The sequence below is a fragment of the Hirsutella rhossiliensis genome (genome assembly GCF_020360975.1).
Source record: "Hirsutella rhossiliensis strain HR02 chromosome Unknown scaffold00012, whole genome shotgun sequence".
Taxonomy (NCBI): Eukaryota; Fungi; Ascomycota; class Sordariomycetes; order Hypocreales; family Ophiocordycipitaceae; genus Hirsutella; species Hirsutella rhossiliensis.
Window position 1 is genome coordinate 1,435,527 of NW_025408678.1, and position 16,047 is coordinate 1,451,573.

The 16,047-nt window shown below is 57.6% G+C and overlaps 6 protein-coding genes across 6 annotated transcripts; 4 read left to right on the forward strand and 2 right to left on the reverse strand.

The window, feature by feature from the left end:
* Window positions 1–359: 359 nt before the first annotated feature.
* Window positions 360–1,625, forward strand: HRG_09395 (2OG-Fe(II) oxygenase superfamily domain-containing protein; the record flags this gene model as incomplete). The annotated part of the gene is made up of 3 exons (XM_044867866.1): window positions 360–429; window positions 504–605; window positions 709–1,625. The coding sequence occupies 3 exons, from the start codon at window positions 360–362 to the stop codon at window positions 1,623–1,625; spliced, it is 1,089 nt and encodes a 362-aa protein (XP_044717126.1).
* Window positions 1,626–1,801: 176 nt separating this feature from the next.
* On the reverse strand, window positions 1,802–3,913 carry HRG_09396 (coA-transferase family III domain-containing protein; the record flags this gene model as incomplete). The annotated part of the gene is made up of 6 exons (XM_044867867.1): window positions 1,802–2,167; window positions 2,244–2,322; window positions 2,378–2,460; window positions 2,529–3,247; window positions 3,330–3,535; window positions 3,642–3,913. 6 exons carry the CDS (start codon window positions 3,911–3,913, stop codon window positions 1,802–1,804), a joined length of 1,725 nt encoding a protein of 574 aa, XP_044717127.1.
* A 329-nt stretch (window positions 3,914–4,242) lies between these two features.
* HRG_09397 (amidase domain-containing protein) lies at window positions 4,243–6,169 on the forward strand (the record flags this gene model as incomplete). The annotated part of the gene is made up of 6 exons (XM_044867868.1): window positions 4,243–4,283; window positions 4,355–4,421; window positions 4,499–4,620; window positions 4,684–4,751; window positions 4,812–5,077; window positions 5,159–6,169. The coding sequence occupies 6 exons, from the start codon at window positions 4,243–4,245 to the stop codon at window positions 6,167–6,169; spliced, it is 1,575 nt and encodes a 524-aa protein (XP_044717128.1).
* Window positions 6,170–6,868: 699 nt separating this feature from the next.
* Window positions 6,869–8,755, forward strand: HRG_09398 (uncharacterized protein; the record flags this gene model as incomplete). The annotated part of the gene is made up of 4 exons (XM_044867869.1): window positions 6,869–7,282; window positions 7,341–7,451; window positions 7,504–7,685; window positions 7,741–8,755. 4 exons carry the CDS (start codon window positions 6,869–6,871, stop codon window positions 8,753–8,755), a joined length of 1,722 nt encoding a protein of 573 aa, XP_044717129.1.
* A 602-nt stretch (window positions 8,756–9,357) lies between these two features.
* Window positions 9,358–11,901, forward strand: HRG_09399 (ABC transporter domain-containing protein; the record flags this gene model as incomplete). Its single annotated transcript, XM_044867870.1, has 2 exons — window positions 9,358–9,929; window positions 9,987–11,901. The coding sequence occupies 2 exons, from the start codon at window positions 9,358–9,360 to the stop codon at window positions 11,899–11,901; spliced, it is 2,487 nt and encodes an 828-aa protein (XP_044717130.1).
* Window positions 11,902–14,419: 2,518 nt separating this feature from the next.
* Window positions 14,420–14,859, reverse strand: HRG_09400 (uncharacterized protein; the record flags this gene model as incomplete). Its single annotated transcript, XM_044867871.1, has 2 exons — window positions 14,420–14,634; window positions 14,691–14,859. 2 exons carry the CDS (start codon window positions 14,857–14,859, stop codon window positions 14,420–14,422), a joined length of 384 nt encoding a protein of 127 aa, XP_044717131.1.
* Window positions 14,860–16,047: the final 1,188 nt, after the last annotated feature.

Here is a 16,047-nt window from a genome sequence, read left to right on the forward strand (position 1 = left end):
TGGAGACGCGAGATACTGTAACAACTCGGAAAATTCGAGCAGTCTTGGCAGTGTGCAAGTGGTCTTCTGTATTGGACGCCCCGGTCGTTGCCGCCCTCTCTCTGTTACCTATCTGGGGGAGCCGTGCCGTGCGAGTGGTGGTATCTTGCCTTGATAGGTCAGGTCATCACCACCCATCACCTCCCGCTTCTTGATTTCTGACAGCGGGCGTAGCAAAGGCGGGCTGGGCTCCGTCATCGAACCCTCGTGTCATCCGGACCGTCTTTGGTTAATATTTGGCAGTTGCAGCTTCGCCTACCTAGTCTCCCCTGCTGCCTTTCATCTCTTTGGGCCTTTCGTCTCTGCATCCTCTCCACAATATGGCTACTACACAGGTCGAGCTAGCTTCGCCGCCGACGCAAGCCCCTGCGCTCGAGACCAAGCACAAACGTGAGTTCCGTGAAGAGCCACGAGACAGCAAAGCTCATTCTACGGTGAACTTCTTCTGATAAACGCTGCTCCAGTGGACTATGCCGATATACCCGTGCTCGATTTTAGCACCTTCGACCAGCCCGGAGGAAAGGAGAAGCTCGCAGCACAGTTGCAAGAGGCTGTTGAGCTAAACGGTATGCCCACCTATCTGACTGTTGCTCTTCCTTGTCCTCATCGCCCTGTCCAAGGGGTCTCATGTAGTCCATTGGTACTGTGTTGCTAACACACGTCCAAAAGGATTCTTCTACATTGTCAACTTTGGCCTGAGCCAGGATGACCTCCAGCGCCAGTGGCTCCTGGGCAAAGAGATTCTCCAACTTCCCATGGAAGAGAAGATGAAGTTCCGTGCCAAGCTGGAGGACGGAGACTACAACGGATATCGCCCGCTCGGGTCGATCGAGCAGTTCCCTGGACTGCGAGACAACTGGGAATGCTACCACGTCTTCAAGTTCAACCCAGAGTACCAGAAGGAACACCCCGACATTGTCAAGGATCATTATGCCGAGATTGAAAAGTTCCACCGCTTCGTCCACCAAGATGTGGCCTACAAGGTGCTCCGCCTCATCGCCACTGTCTTGGAACTTCCCGAGGACTTCATGGTCAACCACCACCGGTATGAAAGCAGCTGCTCCTCCTTCCTGCGCTACATGAAGTACTACCCGCGAACGCCCGAGGAGAACGACAAGTACAAGCACATTTACACGCGGGGCCACACCGACTTTGGCAGCGTCACCTTTCTATTCTCGCAGCCCATCGCCGGGCTCGAGCTCCAGGAGCGCGACGGGAGCTGGAAGGCCGTGAGGCACATTCCCGGGAGCATCGTCGTCAACACGGCCGACATGCTCCACTTCTGGACCAACGGCTACCTCGCGAGCTGCATGCACCGCGTCGTGTCGCCGCCGCCGGAACAGGCCCACATGGAGCGTTTCGGGCTCATCTACTTCCTCCGCCCCAACGACGACGCGCGCCTGCAGACGGTGGACAGCCCGCTCCTGCGTCGCCTTGGACTCCTCGACAAGAAGGAGCGGGAAGAGCTCGAGGCCAAGCGAAACGTCAGGGTGGGCGACTGGGTCCCGATCCAGACCAAGAAGAACTGGACGCCGTTTGATCAACAGCCCCAGTCGCAGAGGGAATTTCAGTCGCTCTTTCATTAGTGGTGAGGGGTGGCTGGATGAGCTCGATGTTGAAGCTACTTGGCATGTGCAGAGGAGGTCCAGTTGCAGGCAGTTAGTTATGTCGACTATTATTTGGCCCTCTCGAGTCTTGGTTTGAAAGTTTACCGTCCATGACTACATTCAGTCCATGCCCAAGTATGCCAAACAACTCTTCATCAAATCACAATCTCGACGGTCAGGTCATCAGGCCACACGGGCTCGTCGACACCGTTCCCCCTGGTTCCCACGTTGTACCTCAGCTGGACCAGCTGGTCCCTAAATTGGGCGAGGGGCCTAAGCCTATCGACGGTAACGCCAACGGCCTCGGACCGATACCGCCCAAAGAAGGCCGGGTTGAAGAGGCCGTCTTGTTGACCATCGTGCTGGTGGAGCAGTTGGAGCAGCGCGGGTCCGGTGCGGCGCGTGTTATGGTAGTGCCGGAAGGCGGGCGAGCCGTGGCGCCTCCAGAGATGGGCCCAGACGTTGTCGTCGTAGGTGCCGCAGGAGTGGACGAGCCATTGCGAGTAGTAGTTGAGAGAGACCTTGGTTGGCGTTTGCGGGTGAGAGATTGGTCGGAGAACGGCGAGACGGGGGTTGCGAGGAGACAGGCTTGCTTACATTGACGCCGTAACTGCCCCCTTTTTCGGCCCGCTGGACAAGGGCATGCAAGATGGCTGTGCATCCAATGACTCCGGTGCTAGAAGACGATGAGAATTCAAACTACGTATAATGAATGAGCTGATTCGACGTACCAGTGGTCGGAATTTGGAAACGGAGGCGTCACGGCCTCATCAACTCCCATGGCCCGGCCGTACGCCAAAGACACTCCACAGGCCTGCCCGGTCCATCAGTCTCATCGTATCACGAACCAACGGACGGTGCGTATACATGGACCGGCCTTACCGCGTCGCTGATGCCTTGCCACCCGCTCCGGTGGGCCCAAGGACCATGCCAACCATAGCAGTTCTCGCCGAGGTGAACAATACCCCGATGCCGACCCCTGACGAGATCAAAAACGGCCCGCCTGCCAAAGCCCAGCCGCTCCAGCGCACCGGGACGGTACCCGTCGACGACGACGTCGGCCTCGGCGATGAGCTGGCGCAGCCGCAGCCGGTCGGCCTCGTCCCTCAGGTGCAGCGAGCAGTTCCACTTGCCCCAGTTGAGGTCGCGGTGGGCAGAGGTGAAGTCCGGGAGGTGCGGCGACGTGACGCGCATGACGCTTGCGCCCAGCTCGGCCAGGCTCCTGGTGATGGTCGGCCCGGCTATGACGCGCGTCAGGTCCACGACCTTGAGGCCGGCCAGGGGCCGCTGCGGGCTCGAGGGCAGGCTGCTGTGGTCTGGCCACCACGCCGCCGGCTGGTGGGAATCAGGGTCCGGGACAAGCTCGTACAGCCCGACGTCGGCGTTTGCCTTGCCGTGCTCGCTGGCACAGTACTCGTCGGCGCTCCATGCAATGGTCCCGGCCTGGCGGTGCTGCTCGTTGATGAGCTCGTCGAGCGCCGCGGCGTCGAGCTGGGAGACGCGGCTTTGGAATCTCTCCACCACGTCTTCGAGCGTGTCGTCGGGCCCACCCTCCGGCGGCAGGCCAAGAGCAGCGAGCGTCGTGTCTGGGTTGAGGCTTCCTATCCATTTGATTGACACATGAGCCCCAGAACAATGTCAGATGTCCGGAGTTGCGAGCATCTGCAAGTCGACATGACTGACCGTGTACGTGGTAGAAGCGGCCATCGCGAGTCTTGTAAATGTTGGTGGCCATGATACGATGAAGACTCTCGGCCGAGTGGCGCTCTTCTTCGCTCCGAAAGGGCTTGAGCGTGTCTGGGCTGATGCCGCCTGTGGAGGAAGCCGGCCCCGTTTCGTCGACGATGCGTGCGAGCGCCGGCGACAGAACAAATAGGGACGCATGATCGCTATATTGGTGAACAAAGTCAACTTGTCTTGGTAGATATATCATATATCGTGCCATTGAACCTCCCTATACGTGCAGAAAACAGGAACAAGGGCAGGGCAACGCACGTATTGATGGTCACCTCGACCGGAGACACGCCGTACTTGCAGCTCAGCAGATGGTTCAGCATCGTAGCCTCGAATGCCTTGAGCGCAGAGATGCTCTCGGCCCACCGCCAGTTTACTGGGATCCCGGGCAGCGCATTCCCCCGAAAGCGGACCAACCGGCCCAGCTCATGCAGCTCTCCAGGCAGGTCTTGCATCAGGGGGTTTCGCAGAATCTGTCGACGGAAAACGGCCTCGGCCTCCCTGGGGACGGAGTAGTCGGACAGAGCGGACATTGTGCCTTGTTCTCCCTCTTCTGCTTACATGCGTCAGTCCGTGGACCGTGAACAGAAGATGAAGATGGAGAGTGGTTGAGGAAAAGCCTGGTGGAGGGAGGCTTCGTAGCCAAGCGCACACGGGCTGTGTGTAACCCGGGCTGCGTGATGGCTTGCAGGAAGGGACAACGCATAACACGAGGACTCTTTGGTGGATGATAGATAGTAGCGTGGTGATGCCTCGTCTTTATGTTGGTCGCTCACTCCAAAGCCGATGCCTCTGCTCCGAGCCCTGACACGCACTTGATACGTTTCCACCTGCCCAGCTCATAATCATACAGCAAAACCCTATGCAGAGCTTCTCAGGCCCAAGTCCTTACGACATCCACCTGTGCGTGAAACAATGGGCTCTTCTTCGCATGCCAGCGGGTCCGTCCCTTGCCGAATCCCGTCCTTGATCAGTGCCACTTCGGAAGAGCTTGTGTCTGGTCTCGGCCAAGGACGCTATACCAGCGTCGACCTCGTCAACGTCAGCTGCCCTCACAGTGGTCCCCGTGACCCAAGTCGGTTCCGCCGAATGCTCGGCTGAGGGACTTGTCCACACAGGCCTACATTGGTAGGACGCGAGAAGTGAATGGAGCTCTTCGTGCCGTCATGGAGTTGAACCCGGATGCCAAGTCTATCGCTGCAGAACTTGATTCGGAGAGGGCGCGAGGTCAACTGCGAGGGTAAGGCCGCTGGAGCATACGAGTTGGCGAACCGAAAGCTCACTCTTGTCGTCATCGATTTAGGCCTTTACATGGTCTTCCGGTTCTGGTCAAGGGAAACATGGGCACGCGAGATCGGATGCAGACCAACGGTAAGTCGCCCGCCCACTCTGGTCTAGGAAATGTGTTTCCTCATGGGTATCTGTCGATAGCTGGCTCTTACGCACTGCACGATTCCGTCGTCCCGGCCGACTCGACCGTCGCCCGCAAGCTCCGAGAACACGGCCTGGTCATCCTGGGCAAGGCAAGCCTGACGGAGTGGTCCATGTTTCGCTCCGACAATTCGTCTCATGCTTGGAACGCCGTCTTGGGTCATACATACGGTGCCTACTGTCCCAAGCAGTGTCCGGGGGGGAGCTCCGGCGGAGGCGCGGTGGCGGCGGATCTCGGCCTCGCTTGGGCGACACTCGGGACCGAGGTGAGCCGGCTTTTCCTCCTGACTCGATGCCTCTCCTACTCTCATCTAGGCCTGATGGAGATTTGTTGACCCTTTATCTAGACGTCGGGAAGCATCGTGAGCCCGTGCGAGAGAAACAATGTTGTCGGCATCAAGCCAACCGTGGGACTGACGTCCCGATACTTGGTCGTTCCAGTCAGCGAGCATCAGGACTCTGTTGGCCCGATGACTCGGACCGTCAAGGATGCCGCCAAGTTGTTGCAAGTCATTGCCGGAGCGGACCCCCGGGACAGCTATACTTTGGCATCGCCATTCAAGGGGCCACCTCCCGACTATCCGGCGGCTTGCAGGGCATCCGGCCTCCGAGGGAAGCGCATCGGCATCGCTCGCAATGTCTTGGAAGAATCGCACCACGAGGTTTGGCACGTGCTAGAGACGTTTGAAAACGCCGTGTCCATCATGGCCAAGGTAGGGGCAACGATTGTCGATAACGCCGACTTTACAGCGTATAGCCGGTGGAAGAAGCTCAAGCATAATCCAGTCACCCGAGCAGACTTTGCGACCAACATATCGCAATACCTAAGCAGGCTGGAGAAGAACCCACACAATATTCACAACATCCATGACCTTTGCGCCTTCACCCGCAGCCACCCCAAAGAGGAGTTTCCGCGCCGCAACACGGCCAACTGGGACACGGCCATCGAGGCCAAGATGAGCAACACTTGCCCGCTCTTCGACGCCATCTACCAGGAGAACCTCTTTCTCGGCGGGGAAGGTGGCATCATCGGTGCCCTGGAGCGGCACGGCCTGGACGCTGTCATCCTGCCATCGGCGGTGGCGTATTCCATCCCCGCCCTCGTCGGGACGCCCATTGTCACCGTCCCCCTGGGTGCGGCTTCGGACCTTGTTCCGTTCGAAACTGAGGCGGGATGGGATGCGGTTGAGAAGGGACCGGGAATCCCCTTTGGCATCAGCTTTCTCGGGCGCAGGTGGAGCGAGGAGACACTGATAGAGATGGCCTTCGCTTTCGAGCAGCAGACCTTGGTCCGGGATTCCGTCAACAGGCATGTCACGCCTCGTGTAGACTTGGCTGACTATATAGATGAACCTTGAATTGTCTCGCAGAAGAGCCAGTCACTCACTGCCAAGGGAAGCGATGTAATGCCGACGCCACGTATACCTGCGCTGGCTACATGAGGCGGCGCTTGGTTCATATATGATATAATATCCAAGTGAGATGTAAATATAAATATCCTTTCAATCTTCGGACCATTCACATGTCTTATCCCCGCTCTTGATTATACAAACCGGCGTCTGTATTTCTTCATCCATCCTATGCGCCCGCATTGACAGTCTCCGTTGCATTAGGGCTTGCTGACGGGGTTGAATGCAAGAAAAGACGTCCTGCTTATAGCCGCAGTCGAGCAGCTCCCACGAGAGCACAACACTTGTTCTATTTTAAGCACATAGTAAGCTTATTAAAACCGCAAACGGTGGGCGGGCCCCCGACTCCCCTCCTCGGTCGATGACCTGCCCTAATAAGCCGATAAGCACCTCATCTGCAGTTGGCCCGATGCATCATCGTGCCTCCTCCTGCGCGGGATTTTCTTTTGGCCGGTGGCGCCGCCTGCTTATTCGTGGACGAAGTGGCATTGGGCATGATACGTTGAACGCTGACGACGCTCACTCCCCCCCGAGACCAGGCGGCGGCGCTCTCGCTCCAAAAGGTGGTCGAGGCCGCGCGGGGACAAGCAGCCCATTGCATCGCATTTCTCTCACCCATTTCTCTTCTGCCCATCGTCGGCCGGCCGGATGGCGGGCGACGGCCACGCCAAGGAGGACATGGGCCCCGACTCGCGGCCGGCGCCGGCGCCCGAGTCCCCCGGCGCCTCCAAGCCTCACCGGCCCCCTGGCTACGCCTCCAAACCTCACCGGCCGCCCGGCTACGCCTACGAGCACTTCGACCGCGCCGCCCAGCTCCGGCGCATGCTGCTCTTCAGCCTGGCCCGCTGGCTCATGACCGTCGCCCTCGCCTGCTCCATCTACGCCCTCCTCTGGAGCTTCTCCTCCAAGACGGCCCTCACAAACGACAAGAAGCGCGAGTTCAACGGCCTCATCATCGGCCTGTCCATCGGCCTGGGCCTCAACACGGCCAGCTCGATAAAGGCCATCACGGCCGAGGTGCGCTGGTGGCTCCTCAGCCTCGGCCCATGGTCCCCGCGCGAGGCACGTCCACCGCCGACACACGCGGCTTCTTGACTTGGTGCTGACTTGGACCCCTTAGAGTGATCTGATTCTGCAATCCGAAAACCTGAGCCGCTTGATACTGCTGGGCTGTACCTCTCGCCGTCTCATTGTGCGACTTTTTGTCGCCTTCTTTCTCCTGGTGAATATCGTAAGTCTCCGTTCGTCGCCGTCTTTACGCCCTCATCCTCACTCTGGTCCAGGCCTCGCAAGTCGCCCTCGCCGCGCTTGGCCTGACCTACAATCTTAATCCCGCCGACAAAGTCACAGTCACAAAGCCTGGCTTGGTCTCTGTCCCGGACCTTTCTTCCATCCAGACGGCCAAGGTGCTCTCGTCGTCCAACCCTTCCCAGGCCATCAGCGCCCTGCGCTACACGGCCAACAGGTCAGTCCGAAATCATCTGGCCACTGAGAATCTGCGCTGAGACGCGGTGATGCAGCTATGGCCTCGTCGCTCTCACGTATGGCTTTGGCGTCTTGAGCGAGGTCCCCCAGCCCGGCGCCATATTCAACCCCGACAACAACCTCACCTACTGCGGCGGGCACAACTCGTGTCGCTACGTCTTCTTCGAGGCCACGACCGTCAACTCGTCCTACTACAGCATGGTGGCCACGAGCCGCTACGTCTCCACGTCGGCCTCTTGTCAGAGCTGGCGCATCGTCCGCGGCGGCAACGGAATGCAGCGCAGCATTGTCGTCGGAGACGCCAACAACACCGAGTTTGGGCCGCTTCCGGCGCTCAACGGCCCCGACCAGACGCTCTTCATGTACGACCCGGAGCAGCCGTCGGGCGACACGTGGAGCGTCGTGTCGGCCATGGAGGCCTCGTCCAAGGAGCCGTGGTTCTATCGCTGCAACGTCAGCGTCGGCCCCGTGCAAAACGCCGTCGTCAAGGAGCACCTGCTCGGAGCCAACCTCTCGCGCATGGCGGTGTCGGCCATTGCCCTGCAAGGCTACGGGGCGTCGACGACGACGGGCAGCAGCAACAGCACCGCGCGGCTGCAGTTCCAGAGCTACCCGGCCGAGGCGTGGTTCGGATCGCCGCAGCGGGGTGACGTGGGTGGCATGGGCCTCATGATGGCCCAGTTCTCGGCGGGAGTCATCGCCGTCACGGCGCAGTCCAACTCCAACATTGTGGTGCCGGGCCTGGTGCCGCTCAAGGGCGTCACCGTCGAGATCCCGCACTGGTCCTACGTGCACCTGGTCCTGGGCCTGACGGTCGGGCTGCAGCTGCTGTTTGCCGTGGTGGCGCTGGCGACGACGAGCAGGGTCCAGGTGCGCGGACACAGCCATCTGGCCATGGCGAGCCTGCTGCGGCCGGTCCTGCACGGCGTGAGCTCGCGAGCCAGTGCGGCCAATGGCAGGCAGATCGCGTCGATGCTCGGGGCCAGCGCCCAACTGTCGTATGTGCCGAGCGGCCGGGCGGGCGGATACCACGTCGAGACGGACCACTGAAGGGTGAGACGCCAATGGCGGGCTGAGCGAGATGATTGCAATTCGAGTGAGTCAAGTTGCCGCGTTGAGACTTTGAGTCACCCCGGCTACAGGGGAACAGGGGGGCTGTGCGGAACAATAAAAGGCCGCCGTGCATAAGCGCTGCCGTCGCCAACAAAAGGCAGGCTTTTCTTCGACGTCGCCGCCGCCCGCTGCAGAAAACTCTTGCAATCGTGACGTCGACTCTCGCCGAGATGCCCTGATTGGCCCCGACTTTCTGCCTCCAAACTCGCGACCGCCATCGCTCCCCACCTCTATCTATCCCCTTCGCTTCGGCGGCCACCTCCTCAATTCCTCCAGCGGCCCCTTCTCCGTTCCAGCTGAGCGCCGCACCGTCGACGCCCGTCGACGCCCGTCGACCCCTGACGGTCGAGAGAGCTGCTCGTCGACCGGCCGCTGCAAGCTCCGTCGTCGCCGTCAAACACCCCGTCGGGCTTCGTCTCGGCATCGGCCCCGGATAAGTGGAACTCCAAGGGAGATTGATGGGATTGACCAACACAATTCCGGACATCGCACTTAGCGCTTCTCCACTCCCCCGTCGGCCCCGTCGCCCCGAGTCAAGCATGATAACCCCGGCCGGCGTCCGCGAGGGGCTGCAGGTGGCCTTTGCCATCATCACCCTCTTCTTCCTCTTTGTCACCTTTCTCATCTACTATGGCCGCAAAAGGTTTGACAAAAAGGCCGTCTTGCCAAAGGGCCTCCTCCGCGCCATGGCCGTCGGCCTCGTTGTCGTGCTCTACGTGGCCGAGGTCTGTCTCGTGGCCCTGCGCGGCGGCCCGGTCGCCCAGAACGAGATCCGCTTCGTGTCGTGCATCCTCGCCGCCCTCGCTTGGGTTGCCGTCAGCTTTCGGCGCTCCTTCCTGGTCGTCGAAACCTGTGGCCTGTCCCTGATTACCCTCGTCTTCGGCATCCCGCTCCTCGTGGTCGAAGCCGTCTATCAAAAGGCCCTGGGCCCGGTTCCGGCGCATCATTATGCACTGTTGGGCGTCCAGGCCGCCCGGTTGCTTGTCCTCGTTGTCCTGTTGCTGGACGGCAGCTGCAGGATGTGTGCGCGCAGAAAGAAACAAGACGAGTCCGCAGAGGCGAGACCCTTTCTCCGCGACTCCAATGGCGACGCGGCGGCCAGTCACGTCTCGTACGGCACAGGGTCCGATCGGTCCGACGCCGGCAGCGATGCCTCCTCTTGCCACAGCGACAGCGACAGCGACAGCGACAGCGACTGGACTTCGGACTCGGGCTCCGCCGATGAGGATGAGGACGGCGAGCTCAAGGACTCGGAGGCGAGCAAGCTTCGCAGGAGCGGCAGCTGGATCGTTTACGTGCGCAAGTTCAAGCTCTTTGTGCCGTACCTGATTCCCAAAAAAGACCACAAGGTCCAGGCTTGCATCCTGCTTTGCATTGTCTGCATGATTGGCGATCGCTTCCTCAACATCATCGTCCCCCGCCAAATCGGCATCATCACCGACAAGATTGTCGCCGGAGAGGCGCCGTACCCCGAGCTGGGTCTCTACCTCATCCTGAGCCTGGCCCAGGGCGACTCGGGCCTGGAGCTGATTCAGGCACTTGCCAAGATCCCCGTCGAGCAGTTTTCGTACCGACAAATCACAAACGCCGCCTTCAACCACGTCATGAACCTCGGCATGGACTTCCACTCGGACAGGGACTCGGCCGAGGTCATGAAGGCCATTGAGCAGGGTGAGGCGCTCACAAACGTCGTCAAGACGGCCGTCCTCGAGATCATGCCCACCATCTTCGACATGATTGTCGCCTTTGTCTTCCTCTACATCAAGTTCAGCTCCTCCGTCGCTCTCTGCATGATGTTTGCCTCGTTGACCTTTCTCGTCGTCGAGGTCGTCTCGTCGACCTGGAACATTGAAAACCGCCGCCGCGTCACAAAGACGGAGCGGCGCGAGGCCCGCGTTATGCACCAGGCAGTCCAGGGCTGGCTGACCGTCTCGGCCTTCAACATGTTTTCGTACGAAAAGTTCCGCTTTGGCGGCGCCGTCGACAAGCACCTCTCGGCCAAGACGGCATGGATGAGGCGGGACGCCTTCATCCAGGCGCTGCTCCAGGCGCTGGTTCCGACGACGTTTGTCATGCTCGCTGCCCTCGTCATCCGCCAGATCCGCGACGGCCACGCGACGGCCGGAGACTTCGTCTTCTTGATCCAGTACTGGGACTACCTCATCATGCCGCTCAAGTTCCTATCCCACGAGTATCGCTTCCTCATGGCCGACCTCATCGACGCCGAGCGCCTGCTCGACCTGCTCACGGCCGAGGCACACGTTGTCGACAAGGAGGGCGCCTCGGCGCTGGGCGCCGTCGAGGGCCGCGTCGAGTTTGACCACGTCAACTTTTCCTACGACTCCAGGCGCACGGCCATCCACGATGTCAGCTTCAGCGTCGCGCCCGGAGAGACGGTGGCCCTCGTCGGAAGCACCGGATCCGGCAAGTCGTCGCTCATCAAGCTCCTCATGCGCTACTACGACGTCACCTCGGGCAGCATCCGGGTCGACGGCAAGGACATCCGCGACGTGACCCAGGGCTCCCTCCGCAACGTCCTCGGCGTCGTGCCCCAGGATCCGCTGCTCTTCAACGCGTCCATCATGGAGAATCTCCGCTACGCCAAGCTCTCGGCATCCGATGACGAAGTCATTGAGGCCTGCCGCGCCGCCGCCATCCACGACAAGATTACCAGCTTCCCCGACGGCTACGAAACAAACGTGGGCGAAAACGGCGTCCGGCTGTCGGGCGGCGAGATCCAGCGCCTGGCCATTGCGCGCGCATTTCTCAAGAACCCGCCGATCCTCATCCTCGACGAGGCCACCAGCGCCGTCGACACGGAGACGGAGTTCGAGATCCAGGAGGCTATCAAGGCGCTGAGCACCAAGCGCACCACCTTTGTCATTGCCCACCGCCTGTCCACCGTCATCAATGCCAACCAGATCCTCGTCCTCCAAGACGGCCAGGTTGTCGAGCGCGGCACCCACCATGAGCTCCTCGAAAAGGGCGGCCGGTACCACAGCCTCTGGCACAAGCAGCTCGGCGACTCGTCGAATGGGTCCGAGGCCGGCGGGGACGAGCCCCTGATAGACACCTCTGAGTGAGGCGGGGCTTGTGGAGAGTCTCATGTAAGATGCCTGCGCCTGGTCATTTTACTTTCGTTGTGCTTTTCTAGGGAATTTTTTTTTGGGTGGATGTGCGTATATGTCTATCAAAGAATTAGAAAAAAAGGGAGGTCGAGGGGATTGTGGAAAAACTGTTTCATTTCTGTCTTTGTTCTTGAGTATAGTTGGATACGTGTCTGCGAAAATCATAATAATCTTGTCATTTAGAATTGTCCTTGTTGGCGTCGGTGCATATGTGTATTAATCGAACTTCGACGGTCCCGGTCGTCGGTATCCTACTGACTTCAATCGTTCCGACTCTGGCCGCGGCGGACGTAGCCGTAATCAAAACTTCCGCTATGGGTGCCACGCCGTGATGATGTTTCTTTTTACCGGATCCCAGAGGAGGAAGCCAGAGACGACAATAGTCAAGAGTGCCGGCAATAACCACTCGAGTCGAACTGCCAGCGCGCAAAAAATTTACTTCAAAAAAAGCGTGAATCACGCAGTTGCCAGCCAGGTGATAGCTGTTCAGCCAGCTGCCAAACCACACCGCCAAACCACACCGCCAAACCCTACACCTTCAACATTTGCTCGCTTCTTCCACTTTCGCTTTGTCCATTTCTGCCTTTTCTTCTTCCACGATATTTGCTTTAAACCCCTAATCGCCGACGGTCTATTCACGCCTGATCACACGTTTTGAGATCATCTGGGACATTTGACCGTCGAACGTCGGACCCAACTCACCATTTTCGGACGCGATCCGACGATGGTATCCGGGGCAAAGGAACATCGCTTGGCGCGCGGCAAGAACGCCAGCGAAATGAGACCCGCGCAGGTATAAGCGAACGCGCAGCTGGTTACCGATGAATTGTTGGTAATAATCGACTACGACGATGAGCTTAGGCTGATGGTCGAAAACTTGCGGGAATGAAACACAACCGCCAATTTGCCTAAGGCCTACCAGGAAAAGGCAACTGTCAGCTGCCACCAGCACCTCCATGGCATATAGGGTCCACTACCAAGTCATCTGTTGGAGTGTCACTTCACTTTTGCCTGCACAACCTAGTGGTTTCCGCACAGCAACCAATATGCTGCTGGAGGCGACGATATTGCACTTGGGCTATCCAAAAGAAAGCTTCCCGAAAACGTTTTGCGGCGGCGAAGGAAAGATGCGACCTTACGAAGGCAATGACCGCCACAGCTTTCTCGAGGTGGAGCGGCCACCGTGACTTGGGCAAGGAATGCACCATGATCGAGGTCTTTGCAAAGAGAGACCAGATTGACTACATGATCAACGCTCCGATCATGATCGTTGCGATGATGCTAAGGGTTCTTCGTGGCGTCAAAGGCAAGTCTGACGTTGTGTCGAAAACCTTCATCGAACACAAGCTTTTGACGAATCTACCTACGGCGATCCAACGATGGGAAGACAATCGTCATGAGACATTCTTCCCAATAATATATCCCCCATTGGCCTCTTGCTTCATAAAGGGATCAAAAATGGAGACTTGGAAAGCCCTAAACGTGGCGGGCGAATTGACAACCGATATTGACGATAAAGACGATAATAACGACGACGACAATATAGTCGAACCGGGCGACAAAGGCAAAGATATAGAAAACCCAGCCGTCCCGAGGCCGGGATCAGAGCTGCTTCGTGAAGCAGAACTTTAGCACCAGGGGAACAACGCCAAACCGACCATCTTGCATCAACCTGCTCTTACAAATACAACACTGATCAATTTTCCTGCAACCGACGATAACGAGGCAAATGGGCGCGACAGTATAAATCACCCAACCAATCGACGCCTGCTGCCAAGCACGTTTACCTTTAACAAGACACAAATCATCACTCATGCGATAGTCATAGAGGAATATCGCGCTATTTTGCAGAAGACCAAGACTTATCCGCCCGACTCGAAGCAGTTGCTTGCCGACATCCAGTCGAACGTAGACCTAGCGAAGCTCCAAGTCATGAACCCAGACGATCGGTTCTTTCTTGAGCTCTGGGTGACGAAGTACGCTGGACCCCATTTAGACATCGCTCGAACATTTCGACGGACATAAAAATGTGACGCCGAAACCATCACCGTAGTCGAAGGCGACCAAAAGATCGACGTCCCGGTGCATACAGATCGTCCACTACGAGAAATCGTAAATGATCTGCATATACTAGGACAACAACCGCCGCCGCCGACGCCGACGCCGACGCCGCTGCCGACAGCGACACAGCCGTAAGAACCAGAGGAGCCGGACAAAATGACGGGCTGGCGGCGTTGGTATAATATATCTTGAAAATAGGGCGCGTGCGCAGATAGCAAGCAATATGCTGATGTGCAATTAGCAATACTCTTTACTAGATTCGGCACCGATCACAAAAACATAGGGGCGGGTAATTACGGGCACGGGCACGGACACGGGCACCAACTGTACATTCTTTTGTGTCATGGATAACAAGTACAGTACGCTTTAGCACCGTAGAACAACCGCGTCTAAGTAATTGATAGTAGGCGAGTTAGATTGGGTATAGGTGGTCAAGCCGAACGATGTGGAAGGCATCATCATCGCCACCTCCAGCTCGCAGAGAAAGAACGTAGTCTGGAACCCATATGCTGCCGGCTTCCTTGATCAGGACCAGCTCCACCGTACCAAATGCGCGATCCGTCGGGAAGCCGTATTGGATGTCCTCCGTGAAATTGAATTGTGGCGCCTTGATCTCTCCTCCCTCGCCTTGCCGAAACTGCGGCAGCATGTAACTAGATACCCGTACGACTGTGACGACTGACATGGGAGGGGGAGCATGCAGTTGAAGTTCTCGAAATGGTCCCTAAGCAGAGACAGGGCCTCGGGCTTAGGCGGCAGGGGCCGGAAGACGGGGCGTTGGAACAGATGGCAGAAGACTTCAGGTTTCCAGTTGGTCCACTTGTGATCGTCGATGGACACCTCGGAAAGCATTTTGGCGAACGAATCGTCGCCCGTCTTCTCACCTACTGGATACCTCTAGGGGGGGAAGATGGAGAAGCCAGACGAGGATCCTGCAAATGGTCAGCCGAGGAATGCAAGGCAGTGTCAGTGTGGAGCGTCTCGTACCAATATATCGCGTCTCGCCGCACACCGCTTATCTCTCGTTTCCAAGATAGTATAGACTTATATATGGGCTTTTTTACTATTCACTCGTAGTCTACAGCTTCGCTGCATCGTGAAGCGGAACAATAAAAGCTGAGCTGCAGTATAACCATGGCAAGGGATCGAAACTGACAGCCCAATGAATGATACACCGGACCGACGGATCTCGATCGGTCCAGGCCAATATCGGCGATTTAGAGCCATGTTGGCGATTGTCATGTCACGGCAAAAAACCCGCACGGGCTGCTGTCCAATCAAAGTCTGCCAAGGCGGAAAATATCGCGACTCTTTAAGGATTCATAGGCACGTAATATCCAGAGCGATGTTCACTGGTGGCACAGGAGAATGCGTCAGGGTAGGCCACGTATTCGGAGGGCGTTGGTGCAGCCACTCGGGCTATTGAAGACTAAATAGTGAGGGGGAAATAGAATAGATCTTCGATAAAACGGCTAATGGGAAATGCACAAATACCAGACGTCTCCCTGCTCAATCTTGCTTCCCAAGAACAGTTCCAATAGACAGACTACTTTCAAGTTCCCGATTCTCATCGTTCATCCGGTATACCTCTCAAGATGACCAGTGAACCTACAACGGCAGCTGAGCCTACCAATGACCAAATTGATTTTGAAGGCATCGTCCCTCAAAACACTGCCTATGTATGTCAACATCTTTATTAACCCTAGGGGTTGTGGGTTATATGATCTAGGGCTAAATTTTAGAACAGGTCAAATGGGATGTGAAAGGTGGTAAAGATCGCACGCATGAACCACGACTTGACACAAATTACACTCTCGAGGGTTCTCCGTAAGTGAGGTATCTTTCCCCTAGCTAATTACTGGGATTAACCCTTGTATAGCAATATCCAGGGTATTGAAATCAAAAGCACTATTAATGTCAAAGTGCTGTGCTGGTCGTAAGTGCCGATCCTTGAAAATTAGACTGAGAATATGCAATGACAAGTATTTTAGTGGCTCTAATCCAAGTGGCAGCGCAAATATTGTACTTGATGGGCCTACT